This window comes from Pan paniscus, chromosome 1 (genome assembly GCF_029289425.2).
Source record: "Pan paniscus chromosome 1, NHGRI_mPanPan1-v2.0_pri, whole genome shotgun sequence".
Taxonomy (NCBI): Eukaryota; Metazoa; Chordata; class Mammalia; order Primates; family Hominidae; genus Pan; species Pan paniscus.
Genome location: NC_073249.2, coordinates 175,571,377 through 175,596,659, shown reverse-complemented (window position 1 = coordinate 175,596,659; position 25,283 = coordinate 175,571,377). Strand labels below are relative to the sequence as shown.

The 25,283-nt window shown below is 44.3% G+C and overlaps 2 protein-coding genes across 16 annotated transcripts in view; one reads left to right on the top strand and one right to left on the bottom strand.

Annotated features, from left to right (window-relative positions):
• Positions 1-2,808, top strand: part of RNF11 (ring finger protein 11) — a 36,846-nt gene extending 34,038 nt beyond the window's left edge. Inside the window, exon 3 of the mRNA XM_003829563.7 lies at positions 704-2,808. Coding sequence (XP_003829611.1) covers positions 704-875 — 172 coding nt within the window. The 3' untranslated portion in view covers positions 876-2,808. The remainder of the gene's footprint in view (positions 1-703) is intronic.
• Positions 2,809-16,753: 13,945 nt separating this feature from the next.
• TTC39A (tetratricopeptide repeat domain 39A) overlaps positions 16,754-25,283 on the bottom strand; it is a 57,907-nt gene continuing 49,377 nt past the window's right edge. For all 15 annotated transcript variants that reach the window (XM_034965026.3, XM_034964995.4, XM_008954941.5 and 12 more), the window contains 5 exons: positions 23,889-24,009; positions 20,007-20,118; positions 19,498-19,612; positions 18,332-18,448; positions 16,754-17,773 (listed from right to left, as the gene is read on the bottom strand). In XM_034965026.3, the coding sequence (XP_034820917.1) occupies positions 17,650-17,773; positions 18,332-18,448; positions 19,498-19,612; positions 20,007-20,118; positions 23,889-24,009 (589 nt within the window). In that variant the 3' untranslated portion in view covers positions 16,754-17,649. The remainder of the gene's footprint in view (positions 17,774-18,331; positions 18,449-19,497; positions 19,613-20,006; positions 20,119-23,888; positions 24,010-25,283) is intronic.

Here is a 25,283-nt window from a genome sequence, read left to right as displayed (position 1 = left end):
ACTGAAAATACGAAAATTAGCCAGGCATGGTGGCACACGCCTGTAATCCCAACCACTTGGGAGGCTGAGGTGGGAGAATCACTTGAAACTCTGTCTCAAAAAGTAAAATAAAATAAAATAAGAGAAAGTTAATGTTAATGAAGAGAGCTTTAACTTACAGCAACCCAGTAAGTAGGCTGAAGTTAGTGTTTGTGTTTTTACAGTTATTAAAATGAAAATTATCTTACTCTAGGATTACTCTAAATAGCACAAGGAAACAAAGTTGGCCGAAGTTAGTGTTTCTGTTTTACAGTTATTAAAATGAAAATTGTCTTAGTCCAGGATTACACTGAATAGTGCAAGAAAACAAAGTTGATCTAACTGATGCTTTTCTACCTAAAATAATCCCATTCTCCTTCAGGTATCTGCTATAATATGTAGCTGTTTACAAGCACAGCAGTAGACTTGATGCATATGTAATCCATTTCTCTTTGCTCTGTTGATTGCTCCTAAGTCCTGCAAATTCTCAGGGGATTGAAATAAGAGACTGTGGACAGATCAACATTAGGAAAAAATTCAGTTTGCATGCTTTGGCAATAAGATGACAGGCAAAGCATTCTGATGTGTTACTCAGATTAACACTGTCTTTAATGGGATTTAAAGAGTTTTCTGAATAGGACACTTCTGAAAATGCCTTCTGATTTCTCTCCATTGCTCCCAACAGGTGTGTGATCTGTATGATGGACTTTGTTTATGGGGACCCAATTCGATTTCTGCCGTGCATGCACATCTATCACCTGGACTGTATAGATGACTGGTTGATGAGATCCTTCACGTGCCCCTCCTGCATGGAGCCAGTTGATGCAGCACTGCTTTCATCCTATGAGACTAATTGAGCCAGGGTCTCTTATCTGACTTCAAGTGAACCACCATTTTGGTGGTTTTGATCTTTTGTCACTGAGCCCAAAGAGCCAGGGATTAGGAATTAAGATCGTGCACAAAAGTTTCCTTAAAATTCCTGGATGGCTGCAGAGGTTGGGGGAAAAAGTACGTGATATTTTAGAAACTTAGTGGGAAAAGTAGGATGGTATTTTTATGTAAAGCCTTGACCCAATGTTTAAAAATATAATTGTATTTAGATCTTGTTATTGCTCCAGTACATAGGAATTGTGTAAAGTGTTAAACAGCAGCTGTATTTGTTTAAATTGTGTGTATTGAAGATTAGGAAAAAGATAGTAGTTATTTTTCCTAAATGAAATAACTTTCTTCTCTTCCCCTTCCCCACCCGAATTCTTTTCTGAAGTTGCTGGCATTTGGGTCAAGGTTTTATTAAAAGCTACATTTTATAACACTGGCACACACAAAAAAGTAGTTTTAAGCTTGTTTGCACAGTTCTTTTTTTCCATTGGAAATGGAATTCATTGCCTTAGGTCTTTTTAAATAGTGTATTATTATCGTTGGGGCTGGCTCTATGCTTGAAAACCAGTTTATTTATAACCTGTTATAAGTGCTATATTCTGTTTGCAGTTAGGAAATGCAGAATTCAAAGTGATCTCCTAGCTTGTAAGCAAACTGAGATGCACTATCCCTTTTCTATAAAAAATAAGTTAATGTGTCAAGAAACCAACTCTATTAAGGTGGGGTTTAATATTACCCTTTCCTATGTGTTTTATCTAATTATTTTGGTTGTTAATATGGTGATAATGGAAAGTCAAGTTAAATTTTAAATATTAAGAATTCTGATTTATTGAGATTGAATTATGCCACCACGTTTATGTAAAAATGAAGGTGGCACCGTGGTGAGACCTAATGAGAAATAGTTACTCAGTTGTAAAAATTTTGATTTATTCTCTTTCTTCTGACCTCCTTGCCTCTTGTCTTGAACCATAGCAAAAGGATACTGCATCTCTCATTACTGTAGTGCTGAGGTTATTGAAGTTATATAAAACACATCTCAGTCTCTGTTTCTTGGAAAGGTATCTATTACATCCTGCTAGCTGACTGACAAAACTAAGCAGGGAGAATAAAGATAATTGTATTTTATGTTTTGCACACAAACGCAGAATTTGTATAACCGTATGACTTCATAGTTGTGATCTCAAAAAAGAAGGAATTTCTCCTTTGTTTCTTGCAGTTGATGTAAGAATACTTTAAATCTCTAAGCTTCTGAAGTGTTAGAGGTAGAGATGGTCTAGTAAAGATGTAGTAGTAATGTTTTATCCATTTAGCATGTGTTTATTTTTTCATATGTACTCAAAGGTGACTTACTGGTTCACCTCAGTGATATTACAGCTAAAAAAATCATTCATTAGCAAAAGGAAAAGTGGTCTCAACCTAACATCAGAAGTGTTTCTTATTATTATTTTATATTGAGTTGAATATTGAACTCTAACACTTTTCTACATACAAAACAGTGTCATGAAGGTTATTCATAATTGCATTATAGAGGAATGTAGTATGTCATAAGTACTTTGTAAAGATTTGACATTCAACTGTAGTATCCATATGTTGCTTAAATTTCCTTATGAGCCCCATGATGGAAAGACTTAAAGATGAATTTGAGAAAAATTGAAAGAAATTAGATTATCAGGTTCTGTTAAATTGTTACATGTATCTTGCTTAAATTTCTGTTTATTAATATATATCCACCCAAGTACATAAAGCAAATTTGGAGGAAACAACTGAAGTTGTGCAATATTTTCTGATAATTGCTTTTTTTATTCTTGTGTTTTCTACTTAAACATAATGTCTGTGTCATCAAGTATTATAGTCAGACTTTTCTTTTTTTCTAGATTGTTAAAATTGGCAAATGAACTTTTTTAAAAATCATCTTCCATGTTGCAGTTAGTCTTTCTTTTCATTACAAGTCTTTCACAGAAGTTTGGTGGTAATATTGAAAGAACTAGCATTGGGCAGAATGTGTCTTTTTTAGGCACTTTATATTCTCAACATACAATGTTAAGAACCATCAATTTTGACTTTTACTAAGTTGTTAAATAAAGTTATAATACAGCTGTGAAGGGCTAAAGTTAGAGTTGATTACATAAGTAAGTATTCCCCATATAATCTTTTAAAAAGTTGTGTATGATTATTTTAAAATCTCTCTCTCTATATATACCTGTGGGAAGTATTTTTTATTGTTTGGCATTTAATATCATTTAATCATATACTTAGGCTTGATAGCACCAAAGTTTCTAAAACCAAACAATAGCTATAATCTCTTGATTTAGATATGGGCAAGATATGTCCAAGCTTGGCTGTGGGATTTGAAATTTCTGAAAAGCCTAACCAGGAAGAAACAAAAGAATCTTATCCTTTTGAATGTAAAACCTAACAAGTTGAAATACTTTCAGATATTTGTAGTTTAACTAACACAAACTTAAAAAATTCTGTGAGTTTCTTGATAGGGAATCTCCTCAGTCAGTACTAGAAGACTCGCCCCCTACTATTGGTGTTTATCATGTGATATAAAACAGTATGATTTCATGCAGTAGTAAGCATTGAGGTAACAGATCCCCTGCATACAAATCTTCATAAAGAAGCATTCATTTTTAAAAAGGAGCAACACTTAATAAAGTACAGTAATCCCCCTTATCCACGGTTTCTGCCATTTCACATACCCACACACTATGGTGCAAAAAGGTATTTTGAGAGTGAGATACCACAGTCACATAATTTTTTTTTTTTGAGATGGAGTTTCGCTCTTGTTGCCCAGGCTGGAGTGCAATGGCGCAGTCTCGGCTCACTGCAACCTCTGTCTCCTGGGTTCAAGCAATTATCCCGCCTCAGCCTCCCGAGTAGCTGGGATTATAGGCGTGTGCCACCATGCCCGGCTAATTTTGTATTTTTAGTAGAGACGGGGTTTCTCCGTGTTGGTCAGGCTGGTCTTGAACTCCTGACCTCATGTGATCCACCTGTCTCGGCCTCCCAAAGTGCTGGGATTATAGGCGTGGGCCACTGCGCCCGGCCTCACGTGACTTTTATTACAATCTATAACAACTTTTGTAAATACAGTTTTTAAAAAACACTTAATCTTGGCCGGGCCTGGTGGCTCACACCTGTAATCCCAGCACTTCGGGAGGCCAAGGCAGTTGGATCACTTGAGGTCAGGAGTTTGAGACCAGTCTGGCCAACATGGTGAACCCCGTCTCTACTAAAAATACAAAATTAGCCAGGCATGGTGGTGCACACTTGTAATCCCAACTACTTGGGAGCCTGAGGCAGGAGAGTCACTTGAACCTGCAAGGCGGAGGTTGCAGTGAGCCGAGATCGCACCACCGCACTCCAGCCTGGATAACAGAGTGAGACTCTTCTGTCTCAAAAAAAAAAAAAAAAGAAAAAGACAAAAACTTACTGTTTTACCAGTGTTGTTCCTAATCTCTTACTGTGCCTGATTTACAAATTAAACTTTAGCATAGGTATGTATGTGTAGGTACGTATGTTGTACTATCCACAGTTTGAGATATGCAGTGGGGTTCTTGGAGAGTATACCCCATGGATCGAGTGGGTGATACTGTAGTCAAAAGGAGAGCTACCTAAGGTCTTGAGACTGGAGAAGTGGTAAACGAGAGAAAGTATGTTTCTTCAGCATAAGTCACAAAAATAGTTGGTGGCTATCTGTGCTTACAAAAGCAGTGGGTAGCAGTCATGGAGTCAACTGATGAAACTTGCGTGTAAATGCATCTTAGTGTAATAACCTCACCTAATTTTTTAAGCCTTAATTTTAAAATTTGTGGACACAAGAAAAGTTGGATTTTAGGTTAATATCTCTTCAAGTAATGTTAAATTTACCTATCTGAATTTAAATAAACACTCTTCTATGTTTTTTAATTTTTATTTCTATTTTTAAAATATTTTTTCTTTTAAATATCAACTGCTCTTTTACTGGGCGGGAAGAGAGAGAAGACGATTTGACCCGTCCTTCTGTACTTTTTTTTTTTTGAGACGGCCTTTCTCTATCTCCCAGGCTGTAGTGCAGTGGTGTGATCATGGCTCACTCGGCTCACTCGTTTTGTCTCTTTAAGCCACATTTTCCTCACCATGGGAGTGTTGGTAGATCAGTAGTTCTCTGAGGCCAGGACAACCACACCACAATTACCTAGGGCTCTGGATGTTTATTAGTAATGGAGACCCCTATCATATCAGAGTGAGAGAGGAGAAACAGAACTTTTTGAGACAGAGTCTCACTCTATCTCCCAGGCTGGAGGGCGGTGGCACAACTGCTTCCACCTCCCAGGCTCAAGCGATCTTCCCAAGGAGCTGAGACTACAGGTACATGCCACCACACCTGGCTAATTTTTGTATTTTTTTGTAGAGATGAGTTTTTGGCATGTTGCCCAGGCTGGTCTCGAACTCCTGGGCTCCAATGATCCTCCCACCTCAGCCTCCCAAAGTACTGGGGTTACAGGTATGGGTCACTATACCTGGCCATCTATCATTTGTAACAGGTTCTCCAAGTGATTCTAATGCACTAGTAGGTTTTGGAACCATTGGTAGATGATCCCTTCCCAAACTTGTGAAGTACAGGTTTGGTTCATTTTCTGTTTCCTGAGAAATTAGCAGCAGTATTGGGCACTTGTTGGTTATTCAGAGATTGATTGTCCAGGCATAATTATCTAGACTTTCTGCTCTTCATTTGTCCTTTTGCTATTTCCTTGCTCTTTAGCATAGATACAGAGCATCCAGATAAGTCCCTTTACAACCTATTTCCTGATTTTACAAGCTTCTTCCATCAGAGGCACCAGTGAATTATAAAAAGGGTTTGAGATTTATTTGCACATTTTAATTGTCCACATTGTTTGCTTTATCACACTGAGCAGTTAGGCACAAGCTTTTGCTTTGGAGACAGGGTCTCACTGTGTCCCCCAAGCTGTAGTGCAGTGGTTTGATCACGGCTCACCGTAAGTTCAGACTCCTGCGCTCAAGTGATTTTTCCCACCTCAGCCTCTCGAGTAGCTGGGATTGACTGCAGGTGCGCTCAACCACGTCCAGCTAATGTTTTGTTTTTTTGTAGAGACTGAGTCTCACTATGTTGCCCAGGCTGGCCTGAAACTCCTGGCCTCAAGAGATTCTCCTGCCTCAGCCTCCCAAAGTGCTGGGATTATAGGCCTGAGTCACTGCTCCCAGCCTGGCACTGCCTTAGGACAATAGCTGGATGCATCTGATTAATGTTATTAACTGACTGAAGCCATTTATTGTTTCTTCACATACAGTTTTTTAATAAAAGTATGGTCGAGATTACCTTTTCATTACATTTCTGTTTCTTGAGAAAAATTACTGTTCACTGGCACATTTAGTCATCTTCAGGTGCTTCCCATAGAAAGTTTGTTTTTCTCTTTGAATGAAGGAGTGTTAGCAATAGGCACATGTTTTAGGCATCTAAAACTGATGATGATGAAAGGAGCAGCACCTATTTGCTTTGAACCCCTCCTCTAATATTTGTGCTTGTGGGCTCCACATCTCTTAGCACTGAGAAAAAGAAGTTGAGGAAGATAACTAAGGGGTCTCCCTAAGTGTCTTGTCATGGCAGTGCGTACTCTGAATGCCTGTGAGAAGATTTGGTTGGCTATGCAAAAAAAAGTTCAACTTCTCACTGGAGGCCACCACAGTAGCTAATCTGGTCAGTTAGTACCCAAAAGCAAGTTTTAAGCATTGTGTGTGAATTGAGAAGCCTGGACTATACTATCAGAAAGACACTGAGATTGGCTTCCAGCATTATCCAAATGAGGTGCAGGAATAGGCTACATTCTGCCAACCCCAGAATTAGAGCCAGGCCTTCAGCTTTGAAACAATGCAGAATGATGATGATCCTCTATGCAAAAGCTTAGCTGAACTGGGTAAACACATTATAAGTTAACAGCTACAACTTCACAGTGTGCAAAGTGTGGGAAGAGAAGAGGTTTGGTCTTCGTGCCGCTTGCTTACACTCATCACTATCTGTAGTGTTACCCTGACACGAGGAAGAATAATTCATAGGCATTTTTTTTGAGACAGAGTTTAGCTCTTGTTGCCCAGGCTGGAGTGCAATGGCATGATCTCGGCTCACCGCAACCTCCGCCTCCCAGGTTCAAGCAATTCTCCTGCCTCAGCCTCCCAAGTAGCTGGGATTACAGGCATGCACCACCATGCCTGGCTAATTTTCTATTTTAGTAGAGACGGGGTTTCTCCATGTTGAGGCTGGTCTCGAACTCCTGACCTCCAGGTGATCCGCCTGCCTCGGCCTCCCAAAGTGCTAGGATTACAGGCGTGAGCCACCGTGCCCGGCCGGCATTCTTATTTCTGGTTGTGAGACAGGTGCTGTTCTAGTAAGGCATTTTCAGATGATGGGCTGTTTTTGCAAGTCCTGCTCTCAGGGCTCTTCCTTAAACTTTGAGTTAATGGCTTTGAAGATATACTTGAAGTAAGAAATCCTGGTCCTGGGCATGGATTTTAATAAACTGGATTTCTGATTTTTTCTGAAGAGCAAAGAACATGAAATACCTACTCATATTGAGTCTTAGCACCTAATTATAACTTAGCATATTGACAGCTTTTTTTTTTTTTGGACATAGCCTTGCTCTGTTGCCCAGGCTGGAGTGCAGCGGTGCAATCTTGGCTCACTGTAACCTCTGCCTCCTGGGTTCAAGTGATTCTCATGCCTCAGCCTTCTGAGTAGCGACTACAGGGGCACATCACCATGCTCAGTTAAATTTTGTATTTTTAGTAGAGATGGAGTTTCACCGTGCTGCCCAGGGTGATTTCGAACTCCTGAGCTCAGGCAATCTGCCTGCCTCAGCCTCCCAAAGTGCTAGGATTACAGGTGTGAGCCACTGCGCCCGGCCAAGATGCAGCATTTTTATGGTTTAGACAAACCAGAAGCAATTGATGCTGGAGACTAACTTCCATGTTTAACCCTATATAATCCATTCTTCACACAGCAGTTAAATTAAGGTGAATAAATAAATTGATGTCATTTCCCTAATTAAAACTTTAATAGGCCGGGCGTGGTGGCTCACGCCTGTAATCCCAGCACTTTGGGAGGCCGAGGCGGGCGGATCACAAGGTCAGGAGATCAAGACCATCCTGGCCAACATGATGAAACCCCGTCTCTATTAAAAGTACAAAAATTAGCTGGGCGTAGTGGCGCACGCCTGTAATCCCAGCTACTTGGGAGGCTGAGGCAGGAGAATCGCTTGAACCCGGGAGGCAGAGGTTGCAGTGAGCCGGGATTGTGCCACTACACTCCAGCCTGGTGACAGAGCGGGACTCCATCTCAAAAAAAAAAAAAAAACTTTAATAGCTTCCTGTAATGCGGAGCATAAAACTCAAACTCCTTAACAGGGATGAGTTGGTTTTCCGCCTTTTCATTTGAATCAACCATTTAGCCCCATGGGCCGTCTGTGTGCCTTCCAAAATGGCAAGTTCTTTCCTGTCTCAAGTCTTTTTGTGCTATTCTGCCCTGCAGCTCTCTTCTCCACATTGTTCAGATAGCTGACTTCTTATCCTCTAGACCAGATACATCCCACTTACAAGCATGAATTAGGAAATTTGTCCTCATGGAACATCATAGAATGTACTTGCACAAACCTAGATGGTATTGTTGCTCCTAGGCTACAGACCTGGCCAGCATGTTACTGTGCTGAATATCCTGGGCAACTGTAACACAGTGCTTGTATCTGTGCATCTCAACATAGAAAACTGTAAAAGATAAAACAGTATACCTGTCGTTACCATGAAGGGAGCTTGCAGGGCTGGAGGTTGCTCTGGGTGAATCAGTGAGTGAGTGGTGCACAAATGTGAAGCCCTTAAGACATTACTGTACACTACTGTAGACTTTATAAACGCCACACTTGGGCCACATTGTGTATGATTTAAAATATTCTTTTTTCAATAATTAACAGCTTACTGTACTTTTATAAACTTTCTAAATTTTTTAACTTTTAAACTTTTGTAATATGTACCATATATAATTGTATGTGCTATAATTGTATACGACTGGGCCGGGCGTGGTGGCTCACGCCTGTAATCCCAGCACTTTGGGTGGCCAAGGCAGGCAGATCACCTGAGGTTGGGAGTTCAAGACCAGCATAGCCAACATGGTGAAACCCTGTCTCTACTAAAAATGCAAAAATTAGCTGGGCATGGTGGCTCATGCCTGTAATAGCTACTCGGGAAGCAGAGGCGGGAGAATCGCTTGAACCCAGGAGGTGGAGGTTGCAATGATCTGGAGTGCCGAGATCATGCCACTGCACTCCAGCCTGGATGACAAGAGCGGAAGTCCGTCTCAAAAAAAAATTTTTTTTGATGATTGGCAGTGCAGTAGGTGTGTTTACACCAACATCACCACAAACGTGAGTAATGTGTTGCCCTACAAACTTACCTTGGCTATATCACTAGGGCATAGGAATTTTTCTTTTCTTTTTTTTTTTGAGACAGACTTTCGCTCTTGTCCAGGCTGGAGTGCAATGGTGCAATCTCGGCTCACCGCAACCTCTGCCTCTGGGTTCAAGGGATTCTCCTGCCTCAGCCTCCCAAGTAGCTGGGATTACAGGCATGTGCCACCACATCCAGCTAATATTGTATTTTTAGTAGAGATGGGGTTTCTCCATGTTGGTCAGGCTGGTCTCGAACTCCCGACCTCAGGTGATCCGCCCACCTTGGCCTCCCAAAGTGCTGGGTTTACAGGCGTGAGCCACTGCACCTGGCAGGAATTTTTCAACTCCATCATAATCTTATGAACCCACCGTCATATATATGGTCTGTGATTGACTGAAATATCGTTATGTGGCAGATGAGTGTATTTACTCCATGGCTCTAATTCTTTGTTAACTCCTATGACTTCACTTTCAGAACAAGCTCCATGAGAGCAGGACAGTAGGTGTTCAACAGATATGTATTAAATGAAGGGAAGGAGAAAATGGGGAAAAAGAGGTCCTTAGAAATCCGAGCTAGCTAACATCTCAAGGAGTTTCCCGTTGCAAAATAGGGATCTTATAAAGGAGTTTGGAGGGTGGCCAGGAGAAGGGCAACAAAGGGAAAGCTCTCCTTGAAGGTGCAGCTTGCTTCTTTCTTCCTTTCTCTTTCTTTCTCTTCTTTCTCTTTCTTTCTTTCTTTCTTTTCTTTCTTTCTTTCTTCTCTGTTTCTTTCTTTTCTTTTTCTTTCTCTTCTTTATTTTCTTCTTTCTCTTTAATTCTCTCTCTCTCTCATATTTGAGACAGAGACTCACTGTGTCATCCAGGTTGGAGTGCAGTGGTGCAATCTTGGCTCACTGCAACCTCTACCTCCCAGGCTCATGCAATCCTACCTCAGCCTGCCAAGTAGCTGGGACCACAGGCACATGCTACCACACCTGGCTGATTTTGTATGTGTGTGTGTTTTTTGGTAGAGATGGAGTTTTGCCATGTTGCCCAGGCTGGTCTCAAACTGGGCTCAAGCTATCCACCAGTTTCAGCTTCCCAAAATGCTAGGATTACAGGCGTGAGCCACTGCACCTGGCCTGAACATGCAGCTTTCTGATAAGCCTTGTCTCTAACCAGTACACCCACTGTTCTCATCCTCCCCTGTTCTTGGGAATGGGGTAAGTCATTCTTCCTGTACATCAACTTTTGAAAGAAAGGACATAATAGTGGATTTATGGTGTTTTTGTTTGTCCAATACACCGCCTTCCCTTTTAGTAATACCCCCACTGAGCATATGTCTGAAGGTAGGCCAATTGTGGTACCTCACTGCCATTCTAGGGCAGTGGGTCTCGAACTTCAGTGTGCATCAGATTCATCGGCAGGTCTTTTTTTTTTTTTGAGACACAGTCTCCCTCTGTTGTCCAGGCTGGAGTGCAGTGGCGCGATCTCGGCTCACTGCAACCTCCACCCTCTCAGGCTCAAGCAATTCTCATGCCTCAGCCTCCCAAGTAGCTGGGATTACAGGGATGCACCACCACATTTGGCTAATTTTTGTATTTTTAGTAGAAACGGGTTTCACCATGTTGGCTAGGCTAGTATCGAACTCCTGACCTCAAGTGATCCAGCCGCCTCAGCCTCCCAAAGTGCTGGGATTACAGGCATGAGCCACTGCACCCGGCCATCTACAGGTCTTTTAAAACTCAGACTGTGGCCGGGCATGGTGGCTCATGTCACCTCAGGATTACCTGAGGTCAGGAGATCAAGACCAGCCTGACCAACATGGTGAAACCACATCTCTACTAAATTAGCCAGGCGTGGTGGCACGTGCCTGTAATCTCAGATACTTGGGAAGCTGAGACAGGAGAATTGCTTGAACCTGGGAGGCAGAGGTTGTAGTGAGCCAAGATAACACCACTGCACTCCAGCCTGGATGAGAGAGGGAGACCGTGTCTCAAAAAAACAAAAAACAAAAAACACCTCAGATTTCAGGGCCTCAAGCCTACAGTTTTTAGGTCAAGGTGGGATAGAATTAGTATGTCTAACAAGTTCCCAGGGGATGCTAATGCTGATCGGGGACCACACTTTGAGGAGCACTTGCCTAAGGGATGGACATTTGAGCCAAGCCAGACTAATTGTCCTTATCTGGTATTGTTCATACTGGAATTAGGAAAAGCAGCCCTTGGCTTCCCTGGCCATATGCCATAAGGACATGAGACCTAAAGTGCCATGTACTCCTGCCATGCAGAGAAGCCAGATCAAAAGAATCTAATACAGGGGCAAAAGCCAAGAGATAAAGAAAGCTTAATTGTGGCACTAGCGCCCCGATTCAGTCATCTGTCAGGCCAAATCCACCACTGCCTTCGCACAGTAGAAGTAAGCCAATAAATTTACCTGAATATGGTATACTCGGGGCCATGCTAGGCTATTTATTTACATGCTTGCTCTTTATCCTCAACAACCCTTGTAAAGCAGTTGGCATTAAACCCCATTGTGCCTAAGAGTAAACTGATTCTCTAAATAGGGTGAAGTAGTTTGATTAAGTTGAATATACTGTGCTTTTATCCACTACCCCATGTAATTAATTGAACTTAGAAGTTGAGTAGGCCGGGCGTGGTGGCTCAGGCCTGTAATCCCAGCACTCTGAGAGGCCGAGGTGGGAAGATCACCTGAGGTTGGGAGTTTGAGATCAGCCTGACCAACATGGAGAAACCCCGTCTCTGCTAAAAATACAAAAGTAGCCGGGGGTGGTGGCACATGCCTATAATCCCAGCTACTCGGGAGGCTGAGGCAGGAAAATCACCTGAACCCTGGAGGCAGAGAGGTTGCGGTGAGCCGAGATCACGGCATTGCACTCCAGCCTGGGCAACAAGAGCGAAACTCAGTCTCAAAAAAAACACAAAAAAACAAAGGCTGGATATTTTTAGTAAACCAGGCTTTCTCATACTGTGAATTTGCTCACAACCTCTTTTCCAGAGAACTGTAGGAAGTCATCTCAGTACCAGGAGGACAAAGCTGTGGCCCGTGGGCCACTTTGACCCACAAATGTGATGTGCTTAGCCAAGCACTCATAAGTGCTTAAACTATAAAACAGTTTTTAGTGCCTTTGGCATCATATGCTTCCCAGTTTGCCAGTGATCCTCTTTCTTATTGTCTTATACCAAGCCCCTTCTAGCACATGACCTGCTATGCATCAAGCCTCAGTGCAGGCTTCACTTCCCATCTCTGGAGTAGTTGACTGGAACTCTACCTGAGTGGGGATTGGATCATGCCTTTTCCTCCATCATCCCTCGAAGGTTTTCTGAGCAAATACTGTTGTTTAAGGGTTGCTTTTCTTTTGGCTTTTTCCAAGTTAGGCCCTCTCCCTACTTCATGATGCCAAGTGCCAAAGGGAACCATGCCACAAAGACATGCTCCATGTGTTTGCAGCCAAGCATCTCCAGCGGTTGAGCTATTAGTCAGTACTTCTTCCATTTTCACAGTGGCCCAAGAGTCAGTATAAGCTGGGTCTAACTTTACACAGGATTTTACAGCTTGACCAACAGTGTAGCAAAGTACAGGCTTTAGAGTTCAGCAGCCTGTCTTCAAATCTTTCTGCTGCATAATCGTTGTGTGATCCTAGGCAACTTATTTACCTGTACCTCAGTTTTGCCATCTGCAAAATGACAATGGCCCCACTTCATAGGATTATGTAAATATTATGAGGATTAAATAAATGTAAAGTACTTAGAATAGCAACTGGCACATAATGAGTATTTAATAAATACTAGCTTTTATTCTTTTCCCCAGAGCATATTGGTGTCTGATGTTCCGGAATGTTTGTTAATGTGGAGGAAGAAAAACAAACCTGATCTAGTCATTTGTGAGACATTAGCTGTGATGTCTCTGATTAAACATCCACTTTTTTTTTTTTTTTTTAGACAGAGTCTCGCTCTGTCACCCAGGCTGGAGTGCAGAGGCGCGATCTCGGCTCACTGCAAGCTCCACCAACCGGGTTCAAGCAATTCTGCCTCAGCCTCCTGAGTAGCAGGGACTACAGGTGCCCGCCACCACGCCCACTTAATTTTTGTATTTTTAGTAGAGATCGAGTTTCACCATGTTGGCCAGGATGGTCTCAATCTCCTGACCTTGTGATCCACCTGCCTCGGCGTCCCAAAGTGCTGGGATTACAGGCGTGAACCACCACGCCCAGCCAAACATGAACTTTTAACAATCCATAGAGACCTTCAATAGTTAATTCTATGTCTTCCCAAAGGGCTCTATTCTTATTTTGTCACTTAACAGTTGACTTTATACAGTGGAAGCAGTCATAGATTACTCATCTAGAGATGGAGTTTTCGCGTCCCCAAATGAGGTTTCTTGTTTGTGGACCTAGCCTATTAATCAGTAATGAACTTTGCACTGGAATTCAAAGGAGCCGTGCTAACCCGAGCAGAAGGCACTTTCCGACCTTGGAAGACTGCATCTGAGGGTGGGCGTGAGAAGTTCCCATTTGCTGCTTGGATTGCAGAATCCAGACACCTCTCATTTATTACTGAATTAGTGTGATGATGCTGAGGATGTTGAGAAGGCACTGTCAGGCTTTAAATTTGAAGTAAACAAGGAAAAGACTGTTGACTCCCATCATCTTAGAAGAAATGATCTTGGGAGTAACTCCAGAGGAAAGGGTCTGGATTTGATTCCTTGAATGGTTCTAGTACTCAGCACACTGGGGCTTTCTTAAAACCTCTTGGTGCCATTCTTCACTTGGGAATCTCCCACCTGGACCTCAGCCAAATCTTGAGTTGGTGTTGGCCTTTTAGGATCCTGGCTTTGATGTCAGGTTGTGGCTTTCTGCTGTGAATGATGATAACTGTCTTGGAAACACTCCCATTCTGGCTCAAGAGATAAGGAATAGGGCAACCTGCCAACCCATGGGAGAGCTGAGGGCCCAGCACACTGCTAGAAGCCACTCTGCCATTCTGAGCGCCTGTGATCAGTGAGAGGCTGAGGTAGACTTTCTGTTGCCAAGGTCCTGTTCAGATCATGTTACATCGTTGCTACTTCCCTAACAACGGAATTCATCTTGGGGCACAGGATTTAGACTTTCTCTAAATGAGGATTACTTGCTCTCTGGGTGTTCTGGCTACTGTAGAGCCCCTAAGAAGTCTATTATTTCTGGTTGAATTGCTTAGGGACACAAGGCTTTGGCAGAAAGGTAGGGAAGTGTATCTGTTGCCTCATTTTGCAGATGAAAACCCATCAACAAACTGTAGAAGGCAGGAAAGAGCCTTAATCTTGTCCAAATTGCTCATTTTTAGAGGATCTGTGACTTTCCCAAGGTTACTTTGAAAATCAGTAGCAAAGTCAGGACTGGAATTCAGGTCTCCTTATTTCCAGGCTCAAACCTTCCACCTGATCTGTGGCCTCTCCATGGCAGATGTGCTGGGAAGGTCTGCACTATTAGAGAAGCAGTGACCACAGATGACTCAAATAAGACATTGAGAGCCTATGACAGAATTTTCACTTTCTTGAAAATGCCCTTGCATAAGAAGGATGTGGTGATGTTAGAAACCCAGTGTTTTCATTGTCCTTCACATATGTATGTATATGTATATATTTGATAGATTATCTCAGAATTTGCAGGTGGGGTACAGGAGGCAAAACCCACTGATTTATCTTATCAGGGCAGCAGAGGTAAAAGTAACATAGGATTAATTAACAAAGCCCAGGAGGAAATAAACAGCAAATGTTGACGAGGAAATCATCTTGACCAAATTTTAAAATGAAAGCACCCGTGGCCGGGCGTGGTGGCTCATGCCTATAATCCCAGCACTTTGGAAGGCCAAGGCAGGTGGATCACAAGGTCAGGAGATCGAGACCATCCTGGCCAACATGGTGAAACCCCATCTCTACTAAAAATACAAAAATTAGCTGGGAATGGTGGCGCATGCCTGTAATCCCAGCTACTCAGGAGGCTGAGGCAGGAGAATTGCTTGAACCCGGGAGGCAGAGGTTGCAGTGAGCTGAGATCGCGCCACTGCACTCCAGCCTGGTGACATAGCGAGACTGTCTCAAAAAAAAAAAAAAAAAAAAAAGCACCCGAAATGAGTTTTTTGTAAACTGCAATTTTCCAAAGTATGTGTTTGGTGTCCTGTGAGTAGTGCTGCTTTGATACAGCAGCAGGCAACATTCCAACATGTGGGGAAGCCATGGAGGCCTGTCCTCCTGCAGCCTGTCTCTACCCGCTCACCCTGTCCTGTCCAGGATCCTAGAAACAGGTTGGTCTCCCAGCATCCAGGCTTTGGAGAAGAGATAGCTTGCAAAGGGATTACTCTCTATGGAGGACATTCTTTTGTTTCATTCTAATAATATGAGAGATTTTTTTTTCATAGCATTTCTACTCTGACAATACTCATTGGAAAAGATAATCTTGGATGAGGGTTTTTTTTTTTTTTTTTGAGATGGAGTCTCCCTCTGTCGCCAGGCTGGAGTACAATGACACGATCTCAGCTCACTGCAACCTCTGCCTACTGGGTTCAAGCGATTCTCCTGCCCAAGTAGCTGGGACTACAGGCATGCGCCGCCACGCCCAGCTAATTTTTTAATTTTTAGTAGAGACGGGGTTTCACCATATTGGTCAGGATGATCTCGATCTCCTGACCTCATGATCCACCCACCTCGACCTCCCAAAGTGCTGGGATTACAGGCGTGAGCCATCGCGCCCGACCGACTGGATCTTTATATATTAATCCAGACCCTTGGCAGATACTCATGTTTGTTAAATACAGCAATCCTAGAAGATTGGAAAGTTTAACTGGTTCTTCTCTCGTAGAAACTGCATTCATGCATTTGGGGAGTAACGTTTTCACAGATGAATATTTTTACTGTGTGCATGATTTTCCCTACGGGGAAATGGTTAGGTTGAAGTGTGCTGACATCAGAAAGTGAAGGGTAAAACCTGGTGTTGGTCATTGAACCTGATTTCTCACTTTAACAATCCTAGAGGTTGCAAATTCAGATGCTTTTAGGGGCCAGAAAGGTAACAGAAGTGTTTAAAGTAGCCTGGACTTAGCTCTAGCTGATTGTTGCCTCATGGCAACAATGTTGCTCAACAATGAGGCTCAATGTTGCCATTTTTGTTTGTTTGTTTTTAAATTACAGGCCAGGAACCAGATTCATCTGTAAAATCTCCCCATTTGTGAATGCTGGTAACTTATTCAAAAAGTTTAAAACATTGTGTGGTCTAAATAAAACATACATAGGCCGTGTGGCTTCTGATCAAGACTTTCTGCCCGGCCTAGGATTCATGCAACACATATTTTATTGAAATACATGATGCACGATCCCTTAAGGGCATAAATTTTATCACTTAAATATCTCTTTTCTCTTAACTGAGAATCTAACACATACACAACAGGTCAAGAATAACAGTTCTAAGAAAAATGCTGTCAGTAAGTAAATGTACCTTGGAGTGAAGTACAGAAGATTTTTATGTTTCATAAATTATTCCCAGTGGTTTCAGTTTGGCATACAGCAAAGATACAGACTGGATTCTGAGAACCTCCTGCCCCCCAAATTTCCTGGCTTTGGCATAGAAAGGGCTACACAGCTCTTCCATCAAGCCCTGGCATTTCCTACTGGTAGAGATTGATTTTTCTACAGAAGAGCTCAGATTTTATCTCACTAAAAAGACGTGCTTGATTTTTAAATTGGAAATTTACAAAAGGAGTGAAATGAAGTGTGAGTAGTAAGGTAGTGGGTGTCTGTGTACATCCTCGTGCCCAACCCCAGAAGCATTGAAGCCTGAGGCTTAGCCTCTCCCAGGCATTCCTCAGGTCCTCTGAAGGCCCTTCCGTCACACAAGCTGAGAACTTGCTGAATTTGAAAAGCAATTTGCCCTTTGGCATCATCATATAAAGAGATTTACCTCCAGATGATAACAGGTGAAGACAAAGACTTACAGGTGGTTGATTGTTGTTGGTTTTTAAAGCCAACTGTGATCCCATCAATGTATTTCTAAGGAAAATGTAAACTGTTCATACATTCTCTTAAACATCACAGTGAAAAGCAAGTACCCGTATGTGTGATAGGGCAGGCAGAGGGCTCCACCTGCTCTGCCCTTGGCAAAGGCCCTTGGCTACACTGGTGAAAATGCCAGCTCGGCTTCTGCACGGATACACTATGTTGTGCCATCCAACTGGAGCGCCGGTGGACCCCAAAGGCAGGGCAGGGCAGGGGGAGGGGATATTTTGAAATGTTTTCAGGAGCTCTGTCCAGCTGTCTCTGTCTTCCAGCCCGGAACTGCTGCACAAAGCTACAAGGACACTGATGAGACCATGGATCTGCTGCTGTTCTCTAGGGAAGACTTGGCTTGGAGTGTGGCTGCCTGGATTCGAAAGTGTGTCCTTGACTCCATGGAGTAATTCTTGTAGTTTTGCCTGGAATTGAGCAGCGAATCAGACACATGAGGCTGCCTGCTCCCAGAGATGCTTTTCCTCCTGTTTGAGCTGTATGAGCCCCACGAGCCAAGGAAGGATTGTAGAGAAATTAATGTGTCCAGAGAGAGTTGAGCCCTACCCAATGGGAGAGTTAACCAGAAGGGTTTGTGGCCCCTCATCCCTGGTATCATGGCCACTGTAACCACTCCTGGTCCTCCTGGGTTCCTAAGCTTGAAGGGGTGGTTTTAGGGAATAGACCCCTACCCTGGAAGGCAGGAGGCATGGGTCCTCACACAGCCATGCAGTTGGCTTCTGATGTGACCTTGGGAACTTACTTCCTGCCTCTGGGAGTCTAACTGCGCATTTATACATTAAGAAAGAAGTCTTCCTATGACAGGTGAGCGCTGGATTCCGAGGGACACAGGTCCACCCTCTGGACTGCCAGACTGGCCTTGCTAGCAACTCCACTCACTGCTGTCTGGGCAACTCTGTCCCCAGCCAGCTCCTGAGCTGAGTTCAGAGGGAGCAAAGGACAGACTGAGGTTACCCAAGCCTTACTTGGCAGATTCCAAAAGTTTGATGGCCTCTTCATTTCTGTCTTGCTCCATAAGCAGCAGGGCCAGCTCCAGCAGGGCATTTGGGATCAAGTAGTGGTCATATTTAATCTTCTTTTCACTGCAGAACAGAGGACATGGCTCAGGTTCCTCCTCCTGAGCCTTTCCCAAACTGCATGTGAGGATTTCCTAACCCGAACTCCAATTTTGGGAGGTTCCCACTACCCAGCCCTAGAAAGGCTGGGATCCATAGCAAAGCCTTCCCATCCTGTACCTTGGGCTCCAGCTCCCTGACAACCTATGGCTCCTGTCATGTCCTTAGTCCAACGCCACCTAAGTCCCGACCTCCCTTTCTCCAGGTTGAATGGTTTATTAAACTGTAAAGTCTCCTGTCTCTGATCTACCCTCTCTGACCCGACCTCCATGCTGCCCTGGAGATATCCTTTTAAACTCCAAGTCCTCCTTGCCCGGTACCCTTTCTGGCTGTCTTCTTTGGGATACAATTTAGCCTTGTGAACAAAACATCCAGGCCCTTCTCATTCTATCCCTCCTTTTTCATCTTCAATCTTTTCTCTCTATGACTTCACCCAGGCAGGTAAAGACCCCATCACCGTCACCCCAGCCTCAGATGTCTTTCCTGTGTCCATGCACTGGTGCATGCTGTACTTACTCCACTTCAAACCTGTCCTCCCTTGCTTTCTCTGCCTGATGAACTTCCCACTTTCAACATCAGCCTTGGAAAGCCTTTCCTGGTATCTCCCATTAAGTTTAGGTCCCTTCTTGGGGCACCTGCTGTCCTCTCCGCTTTCCTTTAGCATGGCCCTGACGAGCCTTGGTTGGGTTGCCTACAGCTTGCCATCTGTCACATTGCCCTCCCTGAGGGCAAGGATAGAGTCACCGAATTACAAACTCCAGGGGACACTGTTCACTCAAAACAACGTGGATGGACTCCTGTAGTCAGGCAATTTGGTGGCACTGGGAGGCTAGGTCTGAATTATCTGTACAGCTCCCGGCACAAGTCCTGGCACAGAGTGGACACTGGTTTAGTACCTGTGTGGTGAGTGGGGGTTGGCTAGGGTCAGCCACTGCAGTGGGCATGAGGATGGAGAAGCCCTGAATATTCTACCCAGGAGACTCAGACCCAGAAGGAGCAGCTGCAGAGGCACTTACTTGGCAGAGATGCTCCTAAAATTCTCCTCGGCCTCCTGGACACGGCCCAGGTATTTCAGACACAGGCCTTTCAACAATTTCACCAAGCACTCGTCATCCACTGAGTACTCGTTCTCTGAAAATAGGGATGTGAGGGAAAAAGACAGACTTGTTCATTTCTGCAGCAGTTACTTATGGAGCCCCCTACTTTGTGCTAGGTCAAAGGGACACAGGTAAATCAGACACAGTCCCTGTCCTCAGCAGGGGTCACATCTAAGAAGGAAAGGCAAATACTGAGACAATGACAATACAGTGAGGTCAGCACTGAAGGAAGCCCCAAGGCTGCGGGAGCCCAGAGGCTTTGACCCTACCAGGGGGACAAGGAACAGCTGCTTGGAGGAGCTCAGTCTAGAGAGATAAAGGAGAGTTGCCAGGGTAGGGAAAGGAGGAAGGACATTTTTGGCAGAGGGAAGCTTCAGCTGTAAAGACCTGACCTAGCATGGCAGGCCCAAGGGCCTGAGGGAAGTCACCTGGGCCTTTCTCCAGCATCTCTTCAGCCTTAGTGATAATCTCAAGTATCCCATCCGTGAGTTTCGGCTGCTTCCCAATCACGGCATAGCCGTTCCAGATGTACATCATTTCCTGAAGGCAGGGGGGCAAGTCAGTCCTAGGTTTCTTCCCTAATGGGGCCTCAGTTTTCCCATCTACAAAATGGGCAGTTCAGATCAGAGGTTCACTAAAGGACCTTCTAGCTCTAATCATCCATGACAGGTCTCAGTCAGCCTGTGAAGCTGTGGGCCTGAGGGGGTTATGGGAGCCTTATCATTGATTTCTTCCTGAGATCTCACCTTACCCCAGTGAAGATGTAAGATGGACCAATGTCCGTAATGTGCTGCTCATAGATGCCCAAGTTTTCCAGCTATTTTCCTGCTCATGCCCTCCCTGAGTGCTATTATGTCCTTTCTCCCAACCTCTCTGGGGCCAAACACTTTCTGTCCTTTGAGGACCAGGCCATGCTCCATACACACATTTCAGGACAACAGAATTTAAGGCTATGTCACCTTCTCTTCTACTCCTAGTCTCCCAAAGCAATGGGCTAAATAATGACATTCATATTCCATTTCCTTTAGAATGAAGTTACCATCATTGAGACTCTTAAAACACATCTGATTCCTTTTATTCTTTTTCTTAGATTCTTTTTTTTTTAATTAAAAAAATTTGGGGGGGCCAGGCACAGCGGCTCATGCCTGTAATCCCAGCACTTTGGGAGGCCGAGGTGAGTGGATCACCTGAGGTCAGGAGTTCGAGACTAGCCTGGCCAACATGGTGAAACCCCATCTCTACTAAAAATATAAAAATTAGCCGGGTGTGGTGGCACACACCTATAATTCCAGCTACTCGGGAGGCTGAGACAGGAGAATCGCTTGAATCCAGGAAGCGGAAGTTGCAGTGAGCCGAGATGGCACCACTGCACTCCAGCCTGGGTGACAGAGACTCCGTCTCAAAAAAAAAGTCTTGGGGCCAGGTATGGTGGCTCACACCTGTAATCCCAGCACTTTGGAAGGCTTAGGCAGGTGGATCATAATCACTTGAGCTCAGGAGTTCAAGACCAGCCTGGGCAACATGGCGAAACCCCATCTCCACCAAAAAAAAGAAAAAAAAAAAAAATTAGCCAGGCATGGTGGTGCAAGCCTGGGGTCCCAGCTACTTGGGAGGCTTAGGTGGGAGGATCGCTGGAGCCCAAGAAATCTAGGCTGCAGTGAGCTATGATCACCCCACTGCATTCCAGCCTGGGTGACAGAGTGAGATTCTATCTCAAAAAAAAAAAAAAAAAAAAAAAAATTTCTTTTCACCGTGTCTTTGTCAGGCTATTGGTTCCTTTTGTTTGTTTGTTTTTGTCTCGACTGCCAGGAAGCTCAGAATACTAAATTAGGCTGAATGCAGTGGCTTACGCCTGTAATTCCAGCACTTTGGGAGGCTGAGGTTAGAGGATCTCTTGAGCCCTGGAGTTCAACACCAGCTTGGGCAACACAGTGAGATATCATCTCTACAAAAAAATAAAAATAGTAGCTGAGCATGGCGGTGCACACCTGTAGTCAGGAGGCTGAAGTGAGAGGATCCTTTGAGCCCAGGAGTTTGAGGCTGTGGTGAGCTGATATCACCACTACACTCCAGCCTGCATGACAGAGTGAGACCCCACCTCTAAAATAAATATTTAAAAATAAATAAAATAAAATAATAGTACTAAACTTTCATTCATAGTAACTGTGTTTGCTTAAATGAGCATTTCCTAAACTATCAAAGAAGGTAATGGATGTGAAAACACTTTGTAGCCATAAAGTTCTAGAAAGACATTATTGTTGTGGTTCTTGTTATGTTCTAGGAAGGGAATTTCAGTTTAGACCAGTATTTCTCAACTGTTCTGTGGTCCCAAGTTAGCAAATGTTTCATTCTATTTTATTTTATTTTAGAGACAGGGTCTCACTCTGTCACCCGGGCTGGAGTGCAGTGGCACTGTCACAGCTCACTGTAGCCTTGACCTCCTGGGCTCACACGATCCTCCCACCTCAGCCTCCCAAGAAACTGGGACTACAGATGCAGGACACCATGCCCCACTAAATTTTGAATTTTTTGTAAAGATGGGGTTTCACCATGTTGGCCAGGCTGGTCTTGAACTCCTGGTCTCAAACGATCCACCTACCCTGGCCTCCCAAAGTTCTGGGATTACAGGCATGAACCACCACACCCTGCCAGCAAATGTTTCATTTTTTAAAAAAGGATTCTCCCCTTCCCCCGAAATAAATAAAAATTAAAAATGATTCTGTGGCCAAATAAGTTAGAGAAAAAACATATCTTTAAACTTCTTCTTAGATTAATATATAAAGACTCCAAGAAAGCCTATAGTATATAAACTGTGTTTAGGCCAGTCTTTCCCAAATGTATTTAATCACATAAATCATTTAATGCATAAACAGTATTTTGCAGATTACAGTTTGGGAAATTCTCCCCTAAGTTTTTGGTATAGTTGCTGCCCTTGCCCTTCCTACAATATCCTCCTGCTCCACTTGATAGTAATAGCTTTACTGTTTTTTTTTTTTTTTTTTTTGAGATGGAGTTTCACTCTTGTTGCCCAGGCTGGAGTGCAATGGCACGATCTCAGCTCACTGCAACCTCCACCTTTCAGATTCAAGAGATTCTCCTGCCTCAGCCTCCCGAGTAACTGGGATTACAGGCATGCACCACCACGCCCGGCTAATTTTGTATTTTTAGTAGAGGTGGGGTTTCTCCATGTTGATCAGGCCAGTCTCGAACTCCTGACCTCAGGTGATCTGCCTGCCTTAGCCTCCCAAAGTGCTGGGATTACAGGCGTGAGCCACCATGCCCGGCCTATTGTATATTTTAAACCATAAAATATTTTAAAACTTTAGAAATATTCAGGTTGTAAGTGCTAAATCAAACTATATAAATATTGACCGTTTCAATTTATAAAGTGTTTAACACATTTTCCTCGTTGATGCTCATAACTGCTCTGTAAAATGGGAAAGGAATCTATTATTATACCCATTTTACATAAGGGGAAGAGGGAACCGCCCTAAAGCTACTCAGTTAATGAACAGTACAGCCAGAACCAGAAAAAGGTCTCTCAAGCAGGCTTCCTTCTACTTTTCTGGCTCCCTTACTACTTGAATAACAAGGACTCTTAGCAAGCTGGAACTTTATCTGACGCCTACTCAAATCGTGCATAGAATTAGCATCACAACCATGGCTCAGAATATGGGCTGTGGGCCCAGACTGCTGAGTTCAAATTCTGACTCCAACTCACCAGCTGTGTGACCTGGGCAAGTTATTTGATCTTTCTACTGATCTATTAGGCCTTATTACCCCCATCTGTAAAATGGAGACACCAGCAGCGCCTACTCAGAGGGTTGATGTGAGTCTCAAATCAGGCAATAGGCAATGGGTATGGGCAGCCTTGAATATAGCAAGTGCTCGATAACGATGTTGGCTATTATGTGAGTTCAGAGTTGAATATAACATGAAAAGGTTGGCCGAATGAGGGGGACCGTGAAAACAATTATAATCATTGTGACAAGACTGGAACAGACAGGCTGGGATCACTGGCAGCCGGGTGATGCCGCTGCCTGGGCACATGGACATGGGGCTCTCTGTCCAGGAGGGTGTCCCTCTCTGCCTTTTATCTGCAGCCTGCCTGTCTCTCCACTCTCAGCCCCAATGGACCCTCTCTAAGGGGCAGGGGCTGGGCCAGACTCCCAGGTGAATTGTGAAACCCTCCCCAGGCCCCTGAGGCATGAAGGTCTTTCTCCTCATCCACTTCCCCCTGGCTGTGGCTCTCAGTGAATCCCCACAATCCTATACCCGGAGGGCAGCGCCAGTCCAGACCTCCTACCCACCAGAGCAGGCACTGGCAGCGAGATAGGGTTGGAGGAGAAGTAGCGCCGGGACTTCCGGATGGCAAACTTCTCTGTGGGTAGAGATTTCCCAGCAATCTTGAGCTTCAGGCCTGGCACAGCTCTGTGAAAGAGATGGGGAGGGTGGGAGAGGATGAAAAAGAGCAGGAGAGGGCAGAGGGTCCCCAGCCTACCCAGCTATGCTTGGCGCCTCTCTGGGCCTCAGTTTCCCCATCTGCACAATGACAGTGTTAGACTCTAAAGAGCCTTCTAGGTCTGAAATAGCCTGCGGCTATAATTTTAGAGACCCTGCCCCAAGACCTGGCCACTTCCTATGGCTGGGCAAGGGGTTCCTCCCCGCCAGCTGGCAGAGATGAGAGTGTGCCAAACACCCCTGGGCCGGCCCTGCCTCCTAGTTATCGCCTCCACTCCCAGGCTCCATTTCTGGGGAGGACCCAAGAGAAGTTTAACCCCAATTTCACAGGAGAGACCAACACTCAGAGAAAGGGTGGGACCTACCCAAGACCAAACAGCTCAAACCCTTAATTAACTCTTGCCTCGCGAGTTCTGGCCTTCTCAGCTGTTTCCAAGGGCAGAGCAAAATGCGGTATGCCGCCAGGCACGCCCCCACATCTGGGGCCTCACCCACCAGCTCCATCCCACCCTCCTCCTATTTCTGCCACAGTCACTGGGTGTGGCTGTGACCTCAGGCCTGAGCCATTTAGGCTCAGGAAACAGCTGGATGTGGGTGTGAGGTCCCCCCCCAAACTCTTCCTTTGCTCATTCACTGTAGAACCTCTCTTGGCCTTAATTTCCTCATCTCTAAAATGGAGGTAATGACACCTGCCCTCCTAGGCTTTCTGGAAGAGTCATCTGAGAGGGGGACATGGAGTCTGCTGTAGTAGCAGACACTCTGTAAGTGATAAATGCCCTATTATTGTGACAACAGTAGCCTAGGAGGCTCATATTATACCCATTTCTGGGTCTGCAAATTGGGCTCAACCTCATCAAGACTGGAGGAAGGCTCTAAGCTCCATCCTCCACCTGCCAAGGCTGAGCTCTGCTCTAAAGACACTTCATAGGAAGCAAACACGGTGGTACAGGTAAGAATGAAAACAGCCACCACTTAGTGGGCAGCTTCTAGGCTCCTAGTTCTATGCGCCAGGCTCTTAACATTTATTATCTAGTTGATTTGCAAAACAGTGCTGCGAGGTGGAGGTTGTTGTTCCCATTTTACAGATGCTGAAGTTGTCCAAGGTGACACAGCTAAGAACAAGCAGAGGCTGGGTTTACTCTTGTTTGTTCGATTCCGACTGTCAGCTCTCTACTGTGCTTCTCTGAGTGTCTCAGGTTAACTCAGCAGAGTGAAAGACCTTCCCTCCCTGGACCTTGGAGCCA